Here is a 26,734-nt window from a genome sequence, read left to right as displayed (position 1 = left end):
CGTGTAATGGTGTTAGCTGTGTAATATTGTTGTCTTAAGTGTTAGAAAAATCTTGGGAAGGCTAGAAGAACAAAGAATCCAGCATTGCGTTTGAACCAAATGCTAGAATGCTTAGAAGCCAACCAATCTGAGGCCCAGATTGTGACCTGACAGTCTGCTTCAGGAAGGATAGTGCCCAGCTGTCTGACTCTGGAAGAGATCAGAGAGAGATGTGTGACTCTGGGAGTCAAAATTCATTTCTTGATTCTTCCTTACTCAAGGAAATAATCTGCTAGAGGTCTATGCCTGCAGATCAATCTAAACTGGTCTGGGCTATACTTGTTCAGTGATGGCTGATGTATTGTGCAGAGTGGAATTAAGGCTCCATCCACTCCACACCCCCCCCCGCTTACCCACTCCCTGCCCAGTTACATGGGATGGGGAACAGTGGAGGCTGCTTTTCTCCCAATGCGATGTAAGCTGCTCAGGGAAACAAGGTGAGGGGACCTTGCACCCCCTCTCTCCTTTGCATCAGTATATAAAGCAAGCAACAACCTTGCCTGGAATGTGATCTTAGAGCAAAGGCTACAGGGGACACAACAAACAGTGCCACTGTTTAAAACATGAGAGCCACTACTGCATTAGGAATATGCCATTAAGTAAAGACAAACAGCATTACTGGTTTTTGGTTCATGCCACAACCAACAAATGAAAAACGGAATAAATCTAGACATAGTCTTCCTAGTATATTCACAGAATCAAGAAGCTAGTGGCACTGACAAAGTGAACGTAATTTTTTCTCTTATTATCCTATAAATTCAAAACCTCTGTCTCTGAGTCATCATGTTGTCAGGCAGATAGCTTGATTGGTGGCTATGTATCAGCACAGAAACAGCAACCTCCAGCAGTCATTTAGTCCAAATTACATGTTGTGTGTGAGGTCACTTTTCTTGCTTAAAGGAAGCCCTCAGAATATAGTTTGGATGATAACTGAAGTTTCTTGGCTGTATTTTAAAGTCACATTGATGCTGTCATCTTAACATTTTACTATGCACTGCAGATGTATCCTTCAAGTTTTCATAGAAATGTTAACATTTCCAGAATAATGGCTCAGATCCTCAGCTGGTGTAAATCAGCTTAGCTCCATTTACTTCATATTTGCTGACTTTTACTGACAGCTGAGGATCCCGCCTAATAAGTAAAGAGCATTTACCTGAATCATCAGGTTGGAAAGGAAAGAGTATTTCAGTTCTGAAAGCAGAATTCTTCTCCCATTGCATATTCAGATTCAAATATCCAGCTCTAGTCACATGCCTAAAACTCCCACTGATATCAATGCAAGTTCCGGGCACATAAGAAAAGCTGAATATAGAAATCAAGATATAGAGTATGCAAGTGAGAGAAGAATTTAGCCCTAATATCTATTGCAGGGGTAGGCAACCTATGGCATGTGTGCCAAAGGCGGCACACAAGCTGATTTTCAGTGGCACTCACACTGACCGGGTCCTGGCCACCAGTCCGTGGGGCTCTGCATTTTAATTTAATTTTAAATGAAGCTTCTTAAACATTTTAAAAACCTTATTTACTTTACGTACAACAATAGTTTAGTTATCTATTACAGACTTATAGAAAGAGACCTTCTAAAACCGTTAAAATGTATTACTGGCACGCAAAACCTTAAATTAGAGTGAATAAATGAAGACTCGGCACACCACTTTTGAAAGGTTGCTGACCCCTGATCTATTGTATTAAAAATAATATTGCAAAAAATACGGATTTCTGCTGTAAAATAGGCTCCACCCAGAGTCCATCTTTAATGTTTCAAGAAAATACACAAATATGTTCCCTGCTTTTGAAAAAGTAAAGCTAAATAATGTTTCACAGTGAACTGTCCACTGTTTTTATCCATGTCTGTCCTTCAGCCCACTGTCATAACACCTCAGGATGTGATCTTACTAGTTCTCACAACTTGAGCAGGACAATGTCTGACCAATTCTTGGATAGCAGGATTTCCTCCCCTTTATCTTCTATTTGCAGCTTTTTCTGCAGGAGGGAGCAATCTGGTCCAGACTCAGGACATACATTCAAGGATGCATTCCAATGAAGGATTGAGGATTTTGGGGCTGATAAGATTTTGGAACATATCAAGCGATATGAAGTATACTTTCTTGCATGTTGGACTGTTTTCTGTCTAGAGGCGTGAAAAACATGGCTCTTCTCTTCAATGCCACCCCATCGCACTGTGCCTCAGTTATTCTCCAGCAAGATCATTTGCTTTCTGTCCCATCTATGTCTTCCACTGCAGAGAAATACTATCCAACAAAGAACTGTCCAATGCACTTGGTGTAACTTCCTTTTGGAATAAGAGTGATCTTCTTTATAGATGACGGAGAGCACAAATGAGGTAGAAAGCAAATAATAGGAGTAGAATTCAGTGCCAACTGAAAATAGTGAGTTGGTGCACTGGTATTCAGGAAATGGTACTGACATTATTGAGAGTTGAGGGTGCTTGGAATTTTGCAGACATGGCCCCTGTACTTACAATATGTAATCTGGACCTATGGGCTTTTCTAATGGTTGAAATGGTGGAGTCTGTAAAAACTTATTATATACAATATGCATAAGAATAAATTGTATGAAACAGAGATTCAAATTTGATTTTCTTTTGATTACTAGCATCAGATACAGTTGTTGGCTTTAAAAGGGGGCTAAATAATTTTATGTCCAATTATGTAATGTATGTATGACCAATATATTTTAGTTACACCTGCTAAGAGAAGTGCAAGTAAAGATCATGCTTCAGCACCTTGAACCCTGAAAGGGTCAGGAGGTAATTTTTAGCCCTTCACACTACATTGCATAGTTGTCCCAGTGAATTATAGGGAAGTTACTGCTTTCTCTACAGCATCAGGCACAGACCACCTGACAGATACCAAAGGGCAGGATACTAAACTTTATGGACCATTGGCTGACTCTGGTATGACAAATAAAATGTTCTCATGAACCCAAAATTGCTTAGTAATCCGAGTTTCCAAACCATGATTATTTTTAATGTGGAATTATGATTTTATGGATTTTGATGTGTGAATATTTTCAGTCAAACAATTTGGAATGCCAATAAAAAAGTGAATATAAACAAAAAAATGTAGTTGTGTGGAGGAGAAGAGTCTGGGATTCCTGCCATGAGAGAACAATTTAGGGTCTGATCCTGCAAGATTTACATCTGTGAAAAACACCATTGACTTCCATGAACCTACCCAGAGGTGCACAGATCAAGGTGGAGGATCAGATCCTAAACTAGCATATGATAACTAAGATCTACTGAGTTAAGATTATCATCCATCATACCTCTGACTCTATCACAAAGTGAGGGTTCTGGTTTTGGAGCAGGCCTTGGATCATTGCTCTATTCTGTACAAAACTGAAAATGAGAAAGAAACCCACTGCTTTGCGTTCTGGAGAAAACAGTAGACATTTCCAGTTTGACACTCAGTGGGTCAAACCTGTGGGTCTCCTGGAAACTGACCCAGTTGCTTGGCACTTTGAAAAATTACCAGAACATACTCCATTCTTTCATTTAACATAGAACTGAAGGACAACCTGACAGCCACCTAGCAGAGATTGGGTTTAAATAAATTAGAGATGGATAATGTCTGCTAGATAAACTAGTCCATTCTCTTCTCAGGGCAGGATTAGTCGTATAGCATACTATCCAGAGTTTTCTCCAGCCCTGTGTTATAAATGACTCAGGGCTATATTCTGACACTCTCTCTTACACTGAGTGAATAACACCATTGATTTCAATGGGCTAGGTTATGACTCTAGGCACAGAGCCAAGCACCGCCCCAGGTGACACTGTGACTCAGATGCCTCTCAGTCATAGCTCCTCCCCACTTCCGCCTTGCTCTGGGAGGTATCAATTTACTGCTGGTACTACCAGGAACAAATTACCAAACCCCTTCTGCCAGGTCATATGTGGTTAAGAGGGTGGAGCCCAGGCTCTTTCCACTCCCTGCCCACCTGCTTGGGGTGCGGGGGTACTTTGGTGTGGGATATCCCCTTACTCTTATGCACCCACATCTGAGTTCTGGGTAGCTTGCTGTGACAAACTGGGAATGTTCTTAATGTTTTCTCTGAATACTGTGTTGGTGCCTCAGTGTCCCCTATGCAGTTCTTAAGTATCTAGGTGGTGGAATAAGGGTGTGTGATTGCTACAGAGCAAAGGGCCAGTGCACCTAAATGCCTGGCACTCTGTCTCCTAGCAACTGATGGCCTGGACCCCTCCTCTGCAAAGGTGCCAACTGAAGGTGTTGGAGACAAAGAGGTCAGGTGACCTCCTGGCCTGGGAAAGGGGCTGAGCAGAGAGGAGGGGCTGGAGGGGGTTGTTAGTCTGGAGCTGGCTGGGGACAAGGAGTGAAGTGCAGACGTGGGGGTCTGGCTCACTGCCCCCCAGAATGGCCCCAGCCAAGGGGTCCGGTTCGCTGTATCTACAAGCTCTGTTTTAGACCCTGTTCCTGTCATTGAATAAACCTGTTTTACTGGCTGGCTGAGAGTCACGTATGACTGCAAAGTGGGGGTGCAGGACCCTGTGGCTTCCCCAGGACCCCGCTGGGGCGGGCTCGCTGTGGGAAGCGCACGGAGGGGCAGAGGATGCTGAATGCTCCAAGGAGAGACCCAGGAGGTGAAGATGTTTGAGCTTCTTGCCCTGAACAAGTCTGCTCCAAGGGAGAGGAGGCTCCCCAAAGTCCTGACTGGCTTGGTGGGGAGCAGTTCCAGAGCATCGCCCGGTGACTCCGTGACACTTGCATAAGGTTGCAAGGGCAGTTATTAGTCTCCCTTGCTCCCTGGCATAAATATATAATCCAAGCCACAACCTAGCCCAATGGGACTATTTGTGGAGTAAAATACACCACTTAGCATGAGCAACGGTGGCAGAATCTGCCCTATAGTGATAGGACTTTGACATCAACCTGTGGTCTAATAAAACTCACCCTTTGGAATGTTTCTCTTGATATTCAAAATATGGGCTTTTTTGCAATGCATTTGCTAGGATCCCAATGATAGTGCATTCAAACATGGATTTTATATTCTGTAATGTGCAATCATCCGAAGTCTGTGAAGCAAGGGACCTGATTCCACCTCTTGTTTGAACTACTGCTAATTGCTAGGGCATAGATTGTGACTTGAGGTGAAGCCTTCAGCAAGCGGGGGTGCATCGGCTGCACCGCCAAAGGCGTTGTCCTGGGAGGCATTGTGACTCAGAGGCACACCTCTTGAGACAATTTCTCCTCTATTTCCTCCTAGGAAATAATAATTTACTGCTGGTCTAATTGCAACAGCCCTTGCCAGCTCATCTTGGCTGGCTGGTGTGTAAGGGGAGTGAATCCAGCGCTCTGCCCCTCTCAACCAATCTGTTGCATGTAACCAAAGCAGGAACATCAGGAGAGTTTTCACTCCCACTCCCCCCTTGCACAGGCATGTTGTCCACCACTGCCCCCAGTGTGACTCATCCCTCAAGGCTACCTACCCTACTAGTTCCATTTTGGAGTGGCAGGTGAATGATGTTACTTAAATGAGATGAAGTATCAGAGGGGTAGCCGTGTTAGTCTGGATCTGTAAAAGCAGCAAAGAGTAAGGTGCCACAAGACTCTTTGCTGCTTTTAAATGAGATGGTATTTGTCTGGCCATATCACTTACACTCACTTAAAATTCTCTCCCTCCTGTGTATTGTAACCAATAACATTGCAATGGCATCAATTGCGAGAATCAAGCTGGAGCTCCAGCAGGAATCAGCACACCACAGGGCAGAACTGAGCAGGCTTATTTGATTTCCATTTCAATATCACATGCACTGAACAATGATTTCTTGAAGCCTGCTGTGGAAAACAAAATTGAAAGCATAAATATATGCAGATGGAATTCAGAACTGGGAAAGCTTCTGCCAATTTCTGCAACTTATGCATGCTCAAAATATTTACTTAGGAATTCTTAATTAAATAAACCATTCAGTAGGGGTGTTCTGTTTCAGATGTGTCACAATGTCACCACAAAATATGTCAGTGGTTCTTTCTAACAAAGATTCCATTATAGAGGTTTTTATCAGATACTGTGGGGTAAGTTTTCAGTACAGTGCACAGGGATTTTAGCCATGCAACTCCTCTTCTAATGGGATTCGTGTGGCTAAATCTCTTCATTCCATGCTGAAAATGTATCCCTATCCAACAGCAACCTAAGGTTAATATTGAGCAGCAGTTTGAGGCGATCTCACAGAAACCAGAAGGGCATCTAATCAATAAATAATCAAAGACTATACAGTCAGGCTGGCCTAGTGGTAAGTCTTGTGCATTGTACTGCTAGGCAGCAAGGAATCCAAATTAGCCTGGTGCTTTAGATTCACTGGGACTTGGATTCAATTGCCCCAAGAGCATCACAAAGGAAGTTAATGCACCCTGATATCACCCCTTGATTGGGACTTGGGGTCAAATGCCATTTGTTCTAGTGGCATATATTTTCTGAAAAAGAGTGGTAAAAAGTAAGATTTTTTTAAAACAAAAGTGTATTGGGTAAACATGAACTAGATGTAGTATATCTGTATTAAATGCCTTGACCGTTTACTATCTCTGTTTGACATCTATATTTGTCAGAGCCAACCCCCTCAGAACTTGGGGAAAATTCAGATGGGGATCTGGATCTGTATTTCAAGGCTTGGGAACACCTTTAAGGTTTACATATTTTTACCTGTATTTTATCATATGGTAAAAATTCAGGTTCTACTAACAGTAAAAAACATTCTCTCTGACAAGGTGTGTAGTTATTTTGTTTTCATTCTCTTTGCTGTAAGGCTGGATGAATGGACAGGATTTCTATATTTACCAGAATAGTTCTGACAAAGGCCTGATCCTGCAAACACTTATTCATATGATTAACTTTATGTACTTGAGCTGACCCATTGACCCCAGTCAGACTGCTCACATGCACTAGACGAACATACATGTGTTTGCTGGTTAGGGGACTGAGAAAGCAACCTACAAAACAGCAGTAAATCTTTCTTATGGTAGGTAGCAAATGCTTATGGTAGAGGTTTAAATTTGTTCAGAAACATTTACACAATTTTGCATGAAATTTTACAGCTTTCCAGTTCAAATACTTTTTCAGCCCGCAAATTTCTGTGAAATTTCAAGGGGCCATAATATTTGTATGACTGGCTTGTAAAATTCAGTTGCTCAGGATGCTATGGTTTTGCATAAAACGTTGTGAGAAATTACTATGAAAGCAGTGTGGTGGAGAGGTAGGTAGGTAACCAAACTGTTTTGGCAGAAAAATTGGAATTATTAGTAATATTGCATTACATGCTTTAAAAACAGGCAATTTAAAACAAACAATCCCTCCTTTTAAGAATATTTTGCTTATATCTAGCCTAGGGGGAACAGTCATGACTGCAGATTGATTTTAAAAAAATATGAACACTGAACTTGAGGTTTCAAAATCATGATGTGAATCCAAACCTTCCCAAAAGTCAGGGTATTCACATGCCCTGTTTAGATTTGGCCTGTTGTAGGTTTGAACTTTAAACTTGTGTCCAAACCCAGATTCAGATCCAGAGTTCTGGTTTTGACCTCTCTTCACTTATAAGAATAAAAAAAATCACTGCAAGCAGTTCCCTGTGAATTAATGATTAAGGTGAAGGCTCTTCACCTCTCAACCAACCATTATTATTAATCTCTAAGGCCTGGTCTACACTAAGAGGGGGGGAGTCGAACTAAGGTACGCAAGTTCAGCTACGCGAATAGCGTAGCTGAACTCGAACGACCTTAGTTCGAACTACTCACCTGTCCAGACGCCACGGGATCGAAGTCCGCGGCTCCCCCGTCGACTCCGCCACCGCCGTTCATGGTGGTGGAGTTCCGGAGTCGACGGGAGCACGTTTGGAATTCGAACTATCGTGTCTAGATTAGATGCGATAGTTCGAACTCCGAGAAGTCGAACTCTACGTGTCGACCCGGCAGGTAAGTATAGACCTACCCTAAGAGATGTCACATGGTTCCATTGGTATTGCTTAAAATGGGTATTTCACATTGATGAACAAATGTAGAACTCAGAACTGTGCACACATTATCACCGTACAGTATGGTTAAAGCAGAAATCTGAACAAAACACCGCACTCAGGATTTCCTTGTGGTAAGACTACTGCTCCTGGAGGAAAGATTAGATGGCAGACAATGGCTAAATGTGGCATGTGAATTTTGGTTTTTTGACAGTTATAAAGCAAAACATACTCAATCCAGTTATAGATGTAGCATTTAACCTGTCAAAGCCCAAAATGCAACTCAGCCCTTTAGCATGCGTGACAAACACACAAACTGAGGGATACCACAAGAAACAGCAGACGAGGAAGCATGAAATGCTGTTGGGTGCATTTCTTTAATATAAATAAAGTTTTCCAAAATTTCAGTTTCATGATTCAGCATTTTTGTTGGCAATAAATTAGAGTAACAATTTAACAGTAAACTAACAACAGGTCTGAGGGATACGCTGGTAAATTTAGGCTGAAGAGAGAGGGGAAGTCCCTTGAAGTACTACCAATAAAAAAACCCTAGTAATTATAGTTTGTATTTATATAGTATCTTTCATCAACAGTATCTCAAACCACTTACAAACATTAATTAATTAAGCCTCACAACACCTTTGTGAGGCAGATAGGATTCTACTTATTTTACAGAAGGAAAAGCTAAGCCATACTGAAGAAAGTCATTTGCCTAAGGTTTGGCTCAGAGTCAGTAGGACCACAGTTCTGCATATCAGTTCCACGCTCATACTGCTAGATAGATAGGAATGAGGTGAAACCAGTGCACATCTTTAATGCATGCATACACACTATGGCCAAAGCTGTCCTTTGATTTTGGTTGCCTCAGGTTTTGGGTGCCCAAATTGAGACGAGGTCAATGAGAGCTACCAGGGGCTCAGCCTTTCTGAAAATCATGTCAAAAGGTGTCTCAAGTCGACCACTCAAAAATGGAGGCACCAAGGTTATAGGCCAAATCTGAAATGTTTGGCTAACGAGAGACGTATAGTGCTCTCTGAGCGGAAATTTGGCCCTGTAAAATCAGTGGCAAAATTCCCATTGACTTCAGTGCAGCCACAATTTCAGCATTTGGGTACATGCATAGCTGTCTTTGATCCAAATTATAATCTTGGGTGCCATCATTTTTGAGGCCCCAAATTGAGACACCTTTTGGACTTGATATTCAGAAGTGCTGCAGCTCTCATTGACACACATACTATATAGTGTGTGTGTTTGTGTGTAGGACTGCTTCTAGCGGTATAACCTAGGAAATGGAGCCTACAGGAGGGAAAATTCTACAACAGGCCCACAATCTCTACTGTAGGGCTCAAAAACAGCCAGAGCCAGTCTAGAAGGCACTGACTGGAGAAGGGCATGCCCAATGCACCTTACAGATGTGCTGAAAGTGCCCAGTCAGCCCCATCTTCTCATGCAGGGAGCCCTGGATACAGTTTAAAGTGTAGTTCCACCCTGAAAAAATGACTATGTGAGACCATCACCACCTTCTTCAGCTATTCTGCTCCCTGTGTTTAATGTCACATCTGCTGATTCCAGTGAAAAAATAAATGTTTACTACCAGCACTGCAGCAACAACACTGCTGATCTAGATTATTTTTAGACATGCCCACCATCAGCAGAACTGTTGACTAAATTCCTATTGTGGAACCACCTGTAGAACCCCAATGTCTTCATGTTATGCCTTCATTTACAACTGTGTAACTTGCCTAAAAGCAATAGGGTTGCACCTATACAATTTAAAGGTTATGAAGTTGTAAAGATGTAACTGAAAGCAGAATGTGGCCAGTGGAATCTTTATTTCAGGTGATGATGCACAAGCTCGGCTTGACTTTAAGATCTCAGGACTTGTCAAGATGGCATTGCAGTGTGAACTAGAGGGGTGTGACTTGTAGAGTGCTCTAACATGCTCTAACTGCCCTGCTTAGACCCTGCTGACACACTCTAAAAGGTACCTAGTTCACACTGATGTCGTCCCCTTTCATACAGGACTGCATTAATATGCATTAGGTACCTTTTAGAGTGCACCAGCAGGTCTACATGAGGCAGTTAGCGCAGAACATGTTAGAACACTCTACAGTTCAGACCCTCCTATTCGTGCAGACAAGTGCCCAGACTGAGTTTGCAGAGCTGACAGTTAAATACTTGTAAACTGAGCAAATTTGTTCTGGAGTTATTAGGATGAATAAACATGGAACCTTGTCAATGCTATTTATAATTAGTCATTTTCAGAGTAGAACCACATTTGAAAGCTGCTCTTCCCCCATTGTCTTACGTTAAAGCAAATCCCTTGTATGAATTCCCCTGGTTTTAGTAGTGATCCATCATGTAGTTGCATTATTTATTTATTTAGTTGGAAATTCATACAACAGCATTTTGTTAGTCACTGGAAGCAGCCTCTGACTAATGCCCTTCATATTAAAAGGTGTATGCTTTGGAATTTCATGTGATTGACTGTATACAATGCATACAAAATGCCTTTTCATTGTTGCCACTTAAATTGCATAAAAGGATAAGATCTGGGAATTAACACAATTCAGAAAGGGATCCCAGCATTTTAAAGTGTTCATAACAAACAACCAAACTGCAAATGTTTCTAGCCCATAATTCACCAGTTATTCATGGAATACATTTTTTCTCCTTTTAAGCCTTTTTGTACTGCAATGTGATCATACTATACACACTGTACCTACCTGTATCACATGTCATGATAATCAGAGGGAGAAAAGCCCTATAAACAATGAAAGAAAATGGATTAGTTGTTCTGTAATATTGAGACTTGCCTGAATCCTAAACCAAATATTCAGGTTTCTTCCCCATGATCCAAATTCTTCTCTAATTTTCACAGATTCATAGATTTTTAAGGCCAGAAGGGACCATAATGATCATCTAGTCGGACCTCCTGCATAACACAGGTTGGAGAACCTCACCCAGTAATTTCTGCATCAAGCCCATAACATGTTTGAGCTACAGCATATCTTTTAGAAAGACATTCAAGTCTTGCGTTAAGGACTTACACATTTAAAGATTGTATATTGTTAGTTAAACAGAGATGGGCCAGAATAGGGCCGGCTCCAGACCCCAGCGCGCCAAGTGCGCGCTTGGGGCGGTGTCCCACGGGAGGGCGGCAGGCGGCTCCGGCGGACCTCCCGCAGGCATGGCTGCGGAGGGTCCGCTGGTCCCGGGGCTCCGCTGGACCTCCCGCAGATGTGCCTGCGGAGGGTCCGCTGGTCCCGCTCCGGTGGAGCATCTGCAGGCGGTCCACCGGAGCCGCGGGACCAGTGGACCCTCCACAGGCACGTCTGCAGGAGGTCCACGGGAGCCGCGGGACCAGCGACCGCCAGAGCACCCCCCGCAGCATGCTGCCCTGCTTGGGGCGGCGCAAATCCTAGAGCCGCCCCTGGGCCAGAACCAAAACCTGGTTAAGAATATGCCAGAATTTTGGGGATTTTTGGTCCCATTCTAAACTTTGTGTCTGGGCCCCAGCACCACTGAACTAAAACTCCCAATCTGAACCTTCATGTCTCAAACTTTGGGAGGGGTCAGATTTGGATCCAAATTTGTACTTCTTGTCCATCTCTTTTAAAAAGGAAATATGGCACAATGTGCTCACATTAACTCTTCTCTAGTTTCCTCAAATTCAAATGATTCAACCATATATAAAAGCTGTAGATAAATTTAATGGAACGTCAATTTAGAAAGCTCTGCCAAATTGAAGATTAAAGGTAGAACTGGCTAAAACTCTAAATCTCTATTCTGTGGGAAATTCACATATTTTGTTTTGGTGAGTGCTTCATTTCAATTTTATCTTTTTGACTATCTATTATATTATAAAAGTCAAAATAATAAAGTTAAAACAAAATGCTTCAACCTTATAGAATTAAAATGTTTCAATAATTTGTCATTGAAAATTTTGACTAAATCAATAACGTTACTGTTAAATGTTTTGATTTTGTCAAATTGGCATTTTCCTGTGGAAAACTTCTGTCAGAAAATTTTTGACCAGCTCTAATTAAGGGCTACATTGTTGCCACCCTGAATGAGTGTGCAAGGTGGTGGGGAACAAGTTCACCCTTTTATGGACCCACATAGGAGGCAGCTTCAGATCTTGTGATCATTGGGCCACATCCAAGTGCCCCAGCCCTGTCTGGGGGTGGAACACCTACTTTGCTGAGATGGTTAACAATGGTGTCTGTTGTGAAGGTGGTAGACACTTGTCTTCTAGGAAGTGAAATGAGACCACCAACATTTTTTCAGTGCACAGTAAGCTATTGGGTGAGCTAGCTTGGTAAATGACACAGAGAGCTCCTTCCCTGCAGTATAAGGAAGCGTCCAGAGAGGAAGCAGCCATGAATTGTCTCCCAGCACTCCAGTTTGCATAGGGATAGGACAGCGGGCCTTGCTAGCTCTGCCAGCAGCTTTTACTGGGTTAGAGGAAATTTGTCTAGGTGCTGTAGGGCATGGAAAAGGCATAGTGCCTCCAGCACCACTTACCCTCATCAGTCTCCTTAGTGTGGCTCTGAATTTAAGAAGCATAATCTAGAATGTTTTCATGGCAACTAGTCTGGACATTCCTGGCCATCAATTCTAGCCCATGGGTAGAAGAACCTAAGTCACTTGGGAGCTTAAGTCACATTTGCAAGAGTGACTTAGGAGCCTAAATCTTAATAAAAGTATTTTGAAAATGAGACAGACTCCTAAATCACTTAGTCCATATTGAACATTTTATCCCATGTCTTATTTTTAAAAAACCAAAACATTGCCGTACATGCATCAGCTAAAGATGTTGAAAAATGAACTGGAAAATGACAGATGTATGGCCTAAACTGGAAATCTTGTCAATCTTAAACAGTTAGTTGGCTTATATTGGGCAGATGCAAGGTAAAGGCAGTCTTCAGAATGAGTTGTAACTCATGAGCTATTGCTCTGAAAATATACTGAAGAATAAGAATGACACAAGTTTCAGTTATGGATGTTGCATGTTAGTCTTGATTAATGCTCAAACTTCCATTATTTGCTCAGTACTTTAAGTTAATAGTAATGGGCAACAATTGTTGGTAGAATAAAATCATTCTCTAAATTTTATTCCTTGGTTTAAAATTAGAGGTGAGTGAACTGGCTCTTTAACTGGTAAATTAAATACTGAGGTTGAACATAAGCACAACACTCAAGATGAACCTGAACCTTGGAGATGCTACGAAGTTCAATGACCTATTGACTTACATTTTTCAACATTACCTTTCACCTCTCCTTACTTCCTGGTTTTATCTGGGACCAGATGCAGAATTGCCAATATTCTGTGAACGAAGCTGTTCATGTGAGCTTTCTGGCCTAAATGAAACCAGGAATTCCTGGAAATTCTGCAAGATTTCCAACCCCAATTGCCAGACCAAAGCAGTTGGGATAAGTCTGCATAATTATAGGATCAAACTTCCAAACATTTTGCTGTTTGCCCATTGCCTTGTCAGCCACACTGCAATATGGACCAAATGGAGTTAATGGTCTCAATTAGATTCTAATGCCTCTTTCTGCTTTTCTTTAGAGCTTTGTCATCTGTGGTGGCTTTAGGAGCAAATATAATCTGCAACAAAATCCCAGGCTTGGCCCCTCGGCAACGAGCGATCTGCCAGAGCCGCCCTGATGCCATCATAGTGATCGGAGAAGGGGCACAGATGGGAATCAATGAATGCCAATATCAGTTCCGCTATGGCAGGTGGAACTGCTCAGCGCTGGGAGAGAAAACAGTCTTTGGACAAGAGCTTCGAGTAGGTAAGGGATTCTTTAAAATAGTATTAATAATAATAAATTGGGACTGCTTGCCTTTTGGCTCTCCCCTTGCAGTGCTTTAGTGATGTAATGCTATAAGGCATTTACACGCCACACAAAATAAACCAACACCCACCAGAAGAACAGGGGCACTTTTTCTGATATTATCTAACCCTATTTTTAGTAGTTGAAAAAACATCTAGAGATTTCTAGGTTGAGTCTTTCATTATTCATACCAATCCACACATGAAAATGACTAGAATATTCTGTAGGGGCAGCAGTCACCTGAGTCAATTTCATTCCATAATTTCATAACAAATTTGTAGGCATTTAGGACTTCAGGATTGTTACTGTGCTGCACACTATGACCAGTCAGAATTCCACAGTAATGGTGGGAATGGAACTAAAATCAGCTCCAAAAACACAGACCCCAACAGCAATAGGAGAATCCCAATTAGCTGTTAGCAATACATTGCCTATGATACCCAGCTGACCATCCAGTACATAAATATTCTACTCAGATTATTATCATGTGAAGATGACGCTACAAATTATCTGAAGTGAAAAACATTTAAAAAAAAATAACTTGGTGTATAGGACCATGGCCTAACAAACTCTTACAGGATAGTCAGTATCATGTGTTATCACTTTCCACTAATTCTCTGTGTGATATTATTTCATGAGGAGAGATCTTACAAAATAACTGCCTATATCTCCAGCATTGACGTTGTCACTGTCATCTGGTCAGATATCTTTCCCTTTATCTGTCCCAGCACCATCAATTGCACAATTTGTTGTTTACATGCAAGAATGTGGGTTTGTTGTATCTGGTTATCACAATGTTGCATTGAATCAACATGCTAGAAAGAAAGCATATAGTCCCACACGTCTCTGAAAATACTACAATCCCCTTCCTTTGTGTAGCTGTAATATATCTTCCCTGGATCAAATTCTAATCTCAGTGATATCTGTGCTTGATTTTAATAACGGTAGTCAGTCACATAGGGGAACCAAAAGTCAAATTTGGCCTGTGGTGTTCAATCAGTGATTTTTGTAACACTGTGAAAGAATGACATAACTTTATGCACTGCCAGTGTGAGGAGTGAAGGGTTCATATGTAGGGTGACCAGATGTCCCGATTTTATAGGAACAGTCATAATATTTGGGGCTTTTTCTTATATAAGCACCTATTACGCCCCACCTCCTGTCCTGATTTTACACATTTGCTATCTGGTCATCCTACTCATATGGTGCTTGGGTTCTCTTGGGGGAGTAAGGCCTTCCCTGTAACCCTAGTGAGGAGTGAATCTCAAAAAGCTGGTGTTTGGTTCAAACAAGCATTGATCTGAATGTTCACCCAACAATTATGCAAAGCCTTTGAGTTTGACACTGGGCTGAAAATCCTCTGGGCACAATGGGCTATTTCCCAAATTTCTGTAAGCCAGCATAACTCCACTGACTTTAGTGGAGCTGATTTATGTCAGCTCAATGTATCTTGACACTTCCACGTCACACAAAGACACAGAAGTGCAGAAGAGTGCAAAAATGGAAACAAATGGGAGAAAATATTATCTGAACTTTTCTGAAGCTCAGAAAAGGTTTGGCTGCATTTGAGTTTGGATAGGGGAAGGTCAGGGGTGAAGAGGTATTGCTATATCTGAACTCATTCACTCATCCTTTCCAAGAATTTTAGCATTCATGCAATCTCACTTGTCAGTGTTTCTTTCTAGGTTTATCTAGAGAAAAGTTTTTCTCTTTTAGTCCCTTTTACACCTGTAGCAATTTTCTGGTCATGCAAAACGGGAAAAACACGGCTGTAATTTTGTTGGATACTGGCATAATCTTTCAGTTCTTTCACTGTTGCACAATAAGAAGGGCTCCAGAAGGGGAAAGAGGTTGACAATCCTCAAACTAGCAAACCTCCAAGTAATGGAGATAATTTGAGTTTTATCCTTAACATTAATTGCATCAGAATGATATCAAGCCACCTAATTACACAGACACTTCCTTGCTGCTGCCTATCGGGGAGAGAGAAATGCCTGAACCTGGGGGATTTAATGTTTAAGGGGAAGCTTTTCTGCTACCTCACTGACATCTGTTGTTCAATGGTGAAATCATGATACACTGTTGACAGTGAAGCTGCCTGTGACTCCACACCTGTAGAATTTCTTCGGTATCAATTCTATTTTATTTATTAGACTTGGTGCATCCCAACAGGGCTAGCAAGAGACCTGGTGAGGTTTAAATAGGTAAGCATACTTGAAACACTGGGCAAGCTTTATTGAGCATATTAGAGAGAACATCCTGATAGGGACTGACATTCCAAAAAGTTAACATAAAGAGAACCAGATTGGGAGACTGAATGCTGACTATATGAACACACATTATTACCACCTGAAATAAGGACATCACTGAATAAGAAGAACAAGCAAAGTACACAATTGGGCAAAGAGTTCACATAAAACTTATCAGCCTCTTTTTTTTATTTTTGCTGCTCACAGTCATATTTTGCTTACCCTTTGCCAAGCCAGAGGCAGTAGGAGTCAGACTATCCATGCCAACATGTGTTTACCTAATTCCTTTGTTCTGTCTGAACCAGGAGTATCTGGCTGTTGAGCCCTATCAATCTATTTACTTGTGCTTTGGAACTTAAACTGGGGTGTGAACATGTGATGGTTTTGCAACTTGGGGCTTGAATTAAGAAATTAATGGTAATAGTGCAAATAGGGGCAGCTGCAGCATTCAGAAACCCAACTGATAAAGCCCTGAGGGTTCCCAATTTATCAACCCTCCCCACCCTCTACAAGTAGTCAGATGCTGTTGCTCAATATAGATTTCCTAGAAATGTATATGTGCCAAGTATAATAAGTGCTGCACTGAAAAAGAGCTGTGTGTTTATGCTCTCAGGCCTTGATTCACCAAAGCATTTTAAGCATGTGCTTGACTTTAAGCGTGTGAATAGTCTTTATGATGTCAGTGAGATAACTCATTTCTTAAAGATAAACACATGCTCAAATGCTTTTGCTGGACTGGAGCATCAGTGATTAGTCTTTGGTGAAAGTGCGTCTAGCCCTGTGTAGTTTTGCTCTTAGTAGTTGAAGACTGGGAAAAGGTATGAGACATTAAATCTCCAGTTTTGAGCAGCTTTTGGTTTGTCATTTTGCTTTGTTCTTTGCTAATCACCATGGTTTTTTTCTGTTCAGCACAGCTGAAATCTGCACTTTTAAAAAAGTTTTACTTCTTTTCAAGGGTAATACTAATGATTTTAGGGGAATGTGATATGATAAAGATAGGTCTGGATGGCTTCTGTAAGGAAGAAAAAACATGCTTCTCTAGTTGCTAGAATTCTTTGTGTGTGTCAACAAAACAGTGGCTAAAGAACTACTAGCTGTCAATTTATTTGAGGTCATACTTTAATGTCCCTCATGAGACTTTGTGGCCATGGTTAGAGAGTGGATCAGAAATGTGTAAGAGAGACAGTAGGAATGGATGGTCAATTTTCAACATGGCAAAAAGTTGACAGTGGGGTACCACAAAGAACAGTGTTTTTAATATAATTATTACGGATCTGGGGAAAGAGGTGAGTAGTGAGGTGGAACTTTTGCAGATGACACATTATTTAGCAAGGGTAGATCTAATTGTCAATATGACTGGCAAATGCTAACCAGGCCTCCCTGTCCTAATGTAAATAAACAGATTATCTAAGCCAGTGGTTCTCAACTAGGGGTACACACAGGGGTGGCTCTAGGAATTTTGCCGCCCCAAGCACGGCAGGCAGGCTGCCTTCCACGGCTTGCCTGCGGACGGTCCGCTGGTCCCGCGGCTTCGGCGGACCCTCCGCAGGCACGCCTGCGGGAGGTCCACCGAAGCCGCGGGACCAGCAGATCCTCTGCAGGCAAGCCGCCGAGGGCAGCCTGCCTGCTGCTCTTGCGACACCGGCAGAGCGCCCCCTGCGACTTGCCGCCCCAACCACGTGCTTGACGTGCTGGAGCCTGGAGCCGCCCCTGGGTACACAGACCCCTGGGGGTATGCAGAGGTCTTCCAGGGGGTACATCAGCTCAGCTATATATTTGCCTAGTTTAACAACAGGCTACATAAAAAGCACTAGCAAAGTCAGTACAAACTGAAATTTCATGAAGACAATGACTCATTTATACTACTCTATATACTGTACTCTGAAATGTAAGTACAATATTTATATTCCAGTTGATCGTATATTATATGGCAGAAATGAGAAAGTAAGAATTTTTTCAGTAATTAGTGTGTTATGACTCTTCTGTATTTTTATGCTTGATTTTGTAAGTAAATAGTTTTTAAGTGAGGTGAAACATGGTGGGGGGTACACAACACAAACCAGACACCTGAAAGGGGTACAGTAGTCTGGAAAGGTTGAGAGCCACTGATCTAAGCCCAATGCTCACTACTGGGCTGGACCTCTCCTCCTCCTGCCAAGCTGGCCTATCAGCCCAGTTCCATTCTGCTCACTTTGGGGGCATGTCTGCCCTGCAATCAGAGGTGTGACTGTAGCATATGTAGACATACCTGAGCTAGCTTTCATCTGGCTAGCTCGAGTACCAATAGCAGTGAAGCTGTGACAGCATGTATGGCGGCACTGGGTTGTGCAAGACTTCCCTGGACCTGAGTACGTATTCAGGCAGCCAGCCTGAATGGAAGGCCGTTCTGCCACACCTTCACTGCTATTCTTACCAGAGCTAGCTAGGTTAAAGCTAGCTTGGGTACATCTAAGGTTCTGCAATCACATCTCTGATCGCAGGGTGGACATACCCTGGGTAAGATCCTTCAACACTCCTTTCCTGCCAGTTGGGTCATACTGCAGCTATTCCTAGTCCATATGTCCCTGCCCAACTCAGTTTCAGACCAACACAGGTTGGGGTAGAGAAAAGCATTCCCCCCTTGATGGGAATGGGATAGGGAGGTAGTTCAATAGGAAGGAAAAAAGTCTCCCCTCTCTACTTGGGGTGAAGGAAGAAGATAACTGAGGGTGCACCACACCTCGATTGGGCAGATGATAGAATATTAGGTTATCTTCCTTGATTTGGGGTTGAAAATCATGGGCCCTTATCCCCTGGCTTAGAGGGAGAATATTGTAGATGGCCCTTGTTTGCAGAGTTTGTGGCAGATTGTGTGTGTGTGTGTGTGTGTGTGTGTGTGTGTATGTATGGAAGAGTAGGCATATATGAGGCACATATATACACACACACACACACACACACACATTGTGCCTCATATATGCCTACTCTATATATATACACAGACACACACACACGTGTGTGTGGCAGGGTAGTATGCATGCATGCCTGGCGGAGTGCGAAGGTATATATGTGTGTGTTGTGTGGCAAAGTGTGGGTATAAATGAGTGGTAACATGAATGGAAAGGCATTAGCGATAGAATGGACTAGAGGAGTGTTATTCGGAGACTGAGGAAGTCAAGAAAGAAACATGAGGAGATCGGGAGTGGGGCACAGAGATAAAGGAATGAAGGGGGCAGTGAATGAGGAAAAGGAGAGACTGAAGAAGGAATGAGAGAGAGGAAGATTAAGAGAATAGAAGGAGGAAAGGGAAACTGATAAAACATGGAGAAAGAAGGAGAGAACAGAGAAATCATAAATGGAGCATGAAAGCGAAGAGATCATAGAATCATAGAATCATAGAATTCAAGATCAGAAGGGACCAATATGATCATCTAGTCTGACCTCCTCCAAGATGCAGGCCACATAAGCCGATCCCCCCACTCCTTTAGCAAGCGACCCCTGCCCCATGCTTCGGAGGAAGGCGAAAAACCTCCAGGGCCACAGCCAATCTACCCTGGAGGAAAATTCCTTCCCGACCCCAAATATGGCGGTCAGCTGAACCCCGAGCATGCGGGCAAGACTCTCCAGCCATACCCTCTGGAAAAAGGTTAAGAATATCATATCATTGACCCATGTACTATTTACCAGTGCGGCACTTAATTAACCTATTGACTAAGCCCGGTATCCTATCATACCATCTCCTCCATAAACTTATCTAGCTTAATCTTAAAGTCATGGAGGTCCTTCGCCCCCACTGTTTCCCTCGGTAGGCTGTTCCAGTATTGCACTCCCCTGATAGTTAGAAACCTTCGTCTAATTTCAAGCCTAAATTTCCTGACTGACAATTTATATCCGTTTGTCCTCGTGTCCACATTAGCACTGAGCTGAAATAATTCCTCTCCTTCCCTGGTATTTATCCCTCTGATATATTTAAAGAGTGCAATCATATCTCCTCTTATCCTTCTTTTGGTTAGGGAAAACAAACCGAGCTCCTCAAGTCTCCTTTCATACGACAGGCCTTCCATTCCTCGGACCATTCTAGTGGCCCTTCTTTGTACCCGTTCCAGTTTGAATTCATCCTTCTTAAACATGGGAGACCAAAACTGCACACAATACTCCAGATGAGGTCTCACCAACGCCTTATATAACGGGACTAGCACCTCCTTATCCCTACTAGAAATACCTCGCCTAATGCATCCCAAGACCGCATTTGCTTTTTTAACGGCCACATCACATTGCCTGCTCATAGTCATCCTACGATCAACCAGGACTCCTAGGTCCTTCTCCTCCTCCGTTACTTCCAACTGGTGCGTCCCTAGCTTATAACTAAAATTCTTGTTAGTCATCCCTAAATGCATAACCTTACACTTCTCACTATTGAATTTCATCCTGTTACTAATACTCCAGTTTACAAGGTCATCCAAATCTCCCTGGAGGATATCCCGATCCTTTTCCGAATTGGCAATACCTCCCAACTTGGTGTCGTCCGCAAACTTTATCAGCCCACTCCTACTCTTGGTTCCCAGGTCAGCAATAAATAGATTGAATAAAATCGGACCCAAAACCGAACCTTGAGGAACTCCACTGGTAACCCCCCTCCAACCCGACAGTTCCCCCTTCAATACTACCCTCTGCAGTCTCCCCTTTAACCAGCTCCTTATCCACCTCTGGATTTTCATTTCAATCCCCATCTTTTCCAATTTAACCAGTAATTCCTCATGCGGTACCGTATCAAACGCCTTACTGAAATCCAGATATATTAGATCCACCGCATTTCCCTTGTCTAAAAAATCTGTTACTTTCTCAAAGAAGGAGATCAGGTTGGTTTGGCACGATCTACCTTTCGTAAATCCATGCTGTAAACTATCCCAGTTGCCATCGGCCTCCTGCTCCGTAACCACTCTCTCTTTTAAAAATTTTTCCATGACTTTGCATACTACAGATGTTAAACTAACAGGCCTGTAGTTACCCGGGTCACTTTTTTTCCCCTTCTTGAATATAGGAACTACATTAGCTAATCTCCAGTCTAACGGTACAATCCCCGAATTTAGAGATTTATTAAAAATCATCGCTAACGGGCTAGCAATATCACTCGCTAATTCCCTTAATATTCTAGGGTGAAGATTATCCGGACCCCCCGATTTACTTCCGTTAAGCTGTTCAAGTTTGGTTTCCACCTCCGATACCGTAATGTCTACCCCCATATCCTCATTCCCATCGGTCCCTCTATCACTATTCCTTAGCCCTTCATTAGCCTCGTTGAAGACCGAGGCAAAATATTCGTTCAGATATTGTGCCATTCCAAGATTATCCCTAATCAACTTGTAGCTGAAGCAATAGACTGAAGACAGAACAATGAAAGGGGAAGGAAGGGGCACACACAGATGTACAATAAAAGTAAAAGTAGAAGAAAAAATCTGAAAATGGCTTAAGAAGGCTCCAGAGGTGATCCAGGGAATTATAAACTGGTAAGCCTTACATCTGAAGCTGGTAAATTAGTTGAAATAATAATTACAAACAATAACAAAAAGCCTGAAAATTCATGATAACATAGGGTTTAACTGGCATGGTTTCTGCAAAGGAAAGTTGTGACTCACAAATTGCTTAGAATTCTTTGAATGTATTTGTAAAATGGTGAATAGAGGAGAAGAGGTTGACATAATTTATTTAGGTAGGTAAGGTAATATCTTTTATTGTACCAACTTCTGTTGGTGAGACAGACAAGCTTTCAAGCTCCACAGAGCACTTCATGACCCACTTTGTCTCTCTCCTATCCTGGGACCAACACATCTAAATAAATTGTTTGTAGTGTTGTTGTAGACTTTGCAAAGGTCTTTGACAAGGTCCCACACAAGAGGCTACTAAAGAAACTAAGTAGTCATGAGGTGAGAGGCAAAGTATTGCCATGGAGCAAAAACTAACTAACACATGAAAGCAAAGAGTAGGGTCAATGGTCAATTTTTATCATGGCAAAATGTTAACATGGAGGTGACTCAAGGTTCCGTACTAGGCCCCATGTTGTTTAATATATTTATTGATCATCTGAAAAGGGGGCACATAGTGAGGTAGCAAAATTTGAAGATGACACAAAGTTATTTAGTTTAGTCAGGGCCAGACAAGAATACGAGGAACTTCATAGAGATCTAAACAAGCAAGATGAATGGGCAACATGATGGCAAATGAAATTCAATGTCAATAAGTGCAAAGTAATGCACATTGGAAGGAAAAATTCAAACTACTCATACACCTTTAAGAAAGCAACCTGGGTCTCACAGTAGACATCTTAACAAAGATCTTGGCTGAAGTGCAGCTGGAGGCAAAAAAGGCAAAGATGGTGCTAGGATGCAGAAGGAATGGGCTGGTGAATAATATGGAAAACATAATGCCTTTCTATAAATCAATGGAGCAGTCTCACTACTGTGCGTGCAGTACAGGTTACCCCATCTCAAAAAGGATATTGCAGACCTAGAGGGGATTTGGAGAAAAATGATGAAAATGGTCAAAGGCAGGTGAAACTTTTATATAAAAAAGAAATCGAAAGGATTGGGCTTGCATACCGTAGAAACTAGATGACTAAGACAGGACGTGATGAAAGTACATAAAATAATAAGTTCTCTAGAGCGTCTGTTCTCCCTGTCTCATAACACAAGAACAAAGGGACATTGAATGAAATTAAGGAGCTGGGAAATTCTAAAGTAATAAAAGGAATTACTTTTCCAAAGGGCATGTAGTTGAACTGTGATACTCATTTCCACAGGAAGCTGTTGAGACCAAGAACTCAAGATTCAAAAAGGGGTTGGGTATTTATATGAATATCAAGAATAGCAGAGCAATCATAATAAATGATAACAAAAAATTAGAAGGGATATAAAACCTCATGCATCAAAGCTTAAGCCAATCTCTATGAGAGACCAGGATGAAACATAACGTGGGGGAGCGATTATCCCACATCAGACTATTGCAGGGCTCTTCCTCTGGCCACTGCTGGAGACTAAATAGATCTTGGGTCTGATCCAGTATAGCAATTCCTATGTAGGTGAAAATTTAAACTTTTGTATGTAAGAATATTGATTAATACATTGTTCTTTAGCAAACTTTCTGATACCAGAAAATGGGTTAATAGTGCCATTTGCCTGGGCAAATTCTGAGTCACTGTGTGTGCACAGAATTCATCTCCCCCTGCCCCCATTTCTTTGCTTCCTAGCAGAAAAATTACTTCTGGAGGGGAAGCAAAGGAAAGCTCAAGAGTGGTTACGTGCCCCATCCCAGCAGTGCAGGCAAGTTGGTTTGGGCGCCTGGAGCAACTGGTAGAGATGTAAATCACCACCAGGAGGGGAGTGCATGTGCGTGAGAGAGAGAGAGAGCCACTCTGTCTCTCTCACTTGCTATTGCAGCATGCTCAGCGTGGCGGGGCAGGGTTTCGGGGTGTTTCTGAGGAGGGTAGGTGTAGTAGGGCAGGCTAAGTCCCCTCAGGCAGAGCAGAATGTAGCAGCCTGCCTGCTTAGTGAATTATTACCACCGTCTTTGTGAATCCCCCCAGGAGTATACAATAGTGTAAAAGTTTTAAGGATCCTTTACAGTGCCAGAGTGTCGTAAAAGACAGTATGGTCCTATAAATGCGTATACTGCTTTAGTGATTAGAACTGGTCTAAAATTTTGGACTGAAAAAATTTCCTATCAAAATGTGCTCAGTGAACTGTTTGCTACTGACCTTTCTGGAGATGGTCAGCAGGCAATATAAATTGGGAGTTTGATTCCCCTGCCCTCAGTTGCCTATATTGTAGTACTGAGCAGATGGCTGCACATATTTGTTGACTAATAACTCAAAATAAAGGATTAAACCTAGCTACATTATTATTAGGCACGGGGGTTTGCTCTCCACTCCCATTCTCTATCCATTGTATTGTAGTTTAAATAAATTACTGAAATAATTGAAACCAGAGTCATTATATTGCATTATTTTGACAAATAAAATATGCAGAATTTTGTGGAATTTTAAAATATTGTATGCATAATTTTTAAGTGCAGAATTCCCCCAGGACTAGCCATTGTATCTTCTTCGACTTTCACCTCAGGATTAAAATTTCAGGATGAGATTTTAAAAGAGGTGTTGGAGGCAAAATAGCTTTAAAATTAAAGATATTAAAATTAATGGATGATGTATGGTTAAATCTCTTGCACGGCTTTGGAAAGCTCAGCATGGACACTCAGTTTCTGTATGTTTTATTTCTGTTCCTTGCACTTTTATGAAACTCTTACTGAAACTCTCTCTTACTGTTTGTTTGTACAATGTCTAGGACAATCCTGATCTCACTTAGGGGCAGGAGGCATTAGTGTAATACAAATAAGAAGGTGTGGTGCATGCAGAGAAATTGATATTTTATTGTCTGCCTTTAAAAAGAGTACCCATGCTTTGTTTTGAAAGAGACTTTAAAATCTCTCCATTGGTGTTTTTAGTGCCATACCTCTCACCCTCAAGCTCACTTATCACTGTTTGCAGACTTTTGCAAAAGGGGGGTGCAGCCAGCACCCAAAGCCATAAATTCAAGTTTGTAGCTCAAATTCTGGGCAGTCACTAAACATTTGATGGAGATGGCTGTTTCTTCCCAGACTTTACTGCCAACCACAGGTGGGAGGAAAAGAGCAAGCACCTTCCGGAATCTTGTCAGTGCCACCTTTTTAATGACTGCAAGAATCCTCTTCTTTATTTCCATGGATGGGTTTGACATCCCTTTTCATATTCACTATTTGAGAACTTGCAGATGAGTATGACTGAATGCCAGTGAAGATTTACTATGAATAAGGGAGCTGTACAAACCTTTTAATTGTGAATTATGTAGCCATTTTCATTGGAAAATTTCTATACAAATGAGAAAAAATGGCTTAATATCCAAATTATTCTGCTTAAGGATGAACACAGATGCCACAGCAGTCTTTGGTTAAAGCTATGTAAAACCCAGAAAAAAATGGCCTGATTTTTGGGCCAAAGCTTGGGCCCTATTTGCCATAATGTACCTTAGCTCTGTGAACTTTTCACTGAATCGGCATGGTTTCAAGCACTTCTTAACTGACTGATGTGGAATATGGTGGGTTTTTTTATGGTTTAACACAAACTCAGACTAAACTTGGCAGTTTTGCTTTGAGATTTCAGGTTTATTTGAAACCAAAACACAAGCTTAAATGGGAGGAGTGTCAAACCAAATGAATAATAACTGATGAAAAAGGTCCATATGACCCCCGCAAACTGAACCAGATGAGTTTCACCAAGGCCTGTCAAGAATTCCATGATGTTCATGTATGTATTTATTTGTGTTAGTAGAGTAGCAACTAGAGGCCCTACTGTGCCAGGTGCTAAAAAATGTGGCTAGATACATAAACTTGTATGCATACCAGTTCATATAGGTAATATAACTTTAAATGAGGGACACAGAAATATCGGGCCAGATCCTTGGGTCAGATTGAGCTCACTTGGGGTTGCAGAATCAGGGCTGTTCTAATTTATGCCTGGCTGCAAAGGCACCCAACAGGTTTTTCCAGCAGCTGGGGATCATTGGCATGCCAGTGCGCTCCTGACATGCCTCTCCTTTGGCCATGCTCCGGCATGACACATACACCAGGGAAGGCCAGAAAGCAGTGGCATAGCGCCAACTTTTGAATCTTAAGACACCTGGGGATTGTACAATGCAGCTGGCTAGGCTGGCTCCACCACTCTTTTGCGCTGATGTATTTCAGTGATTTCGTGCTATGTCAGGGCCAGGATTTGGCCAATTGCATGAAGAACATTGCAAACAGTTTATACAAAGGGAAAAATGATGAATACACAACAATTATGTTGAATTATACAAGTGAGGCATTCAGATTTGAATGGATCTGTTACTGCAGTTAGGGACAAAGACAAAGTGTCCCAGTCTGGTAGCAGAAGCAATGAATTTAGCAAGGCTGATCCATGTGGATGAATTAGCAAATTAATTGCATAGTTTTTGTATACTTATAGTGTGACCTTCTCCAAAGCCATGATCTCCCAGCCAATATCTCATTTCCTGGCATGCCCACTTTACTCGACCCACTTCCCACTCTGCTCAACATTCTCCCATTGGACTCGTCCACATACAAATCAAACTGTGCTGAATCCCCTCCCTCCCATTCTCACAGCAATGGCTGTACCTGACACCCCTTTGGGCTGCTACCACCTTACCCACTGCTTGAAGGCTGATGTTCCAATGTCTCCCCCTGCCTCCTGCTATACATCACCACCTGGCTGACAGTGAGGTTTCTTTTTGTGCCAATTGATTCAGGAATGATCCAGTTAGTTATTTTTAGGCAGTGAATTATTCATCGATTGGTATTATTCGGAACTATGAATGCCTCCTTATTTGAGACCTATCCCCAAAAGAACCCACCCCCCCAAACCTATCTCAAGGAAAAGCCTCTTGCCCCAAAGGTTAACAAACTCTGGCTCTATCAGATCATTGGTGGAAGGGAACTCCAGACTAGAAAGCTCATTTGCCACAATGATGCTTGGGCATAGAGGCAATTTCTCACGAAGCTAGGATCTAAACCAGAGCAGATTTTATAGATCATTAACAACACCTGGAAGCAA

The 26,734-nt window shown here is 42.0% G+C and overlaps 1 protein-coding gene across 2 annotated transcripts in view; it reads left to right on the top strand.

Moving 5' to 3' along the window:
• The window catches only part of WNT7B (Wnt family member 7B), a 139,897-nt gene that overhangs the window by 66,529 nt on the left and 46,634 nt on the right, over nucleotides 1-26,734 (top strand). For both annotated transcript variants that reach the window (XM_045033126.1, XM_045033117.1), the window contains exon 2: nucleotides 13,599-13,825. In XM_045033126.1, the coding sequence (XP_044889061.1) occupies nucleotides 13,599-13,825 (227 nt within the window). The remainder of the gene's footprint in view (nucleotides 1-13,598; nucleotides 13,826-26,734) is intronic.

Source organism: Mauremys mutica, chromosome 1 (assembly GCF_020497125.1).
Source record: "Mauremys mutica isolate MM-2020 ecotype Southern chromosome 1, ASM2049712v1, whole genome shotgun sequence".
NCBI classification, from domain to species: domain Eukaryota; kingdom Metazoa; phylum Chordata; order Testudines; family Geoemydidae; genus Mauremys; species Mauremys mutica.
Note: the sequence above shows the minus strand (reverse complement) of the source record. Positions and strands in the feature narration are given on the sequence as shown.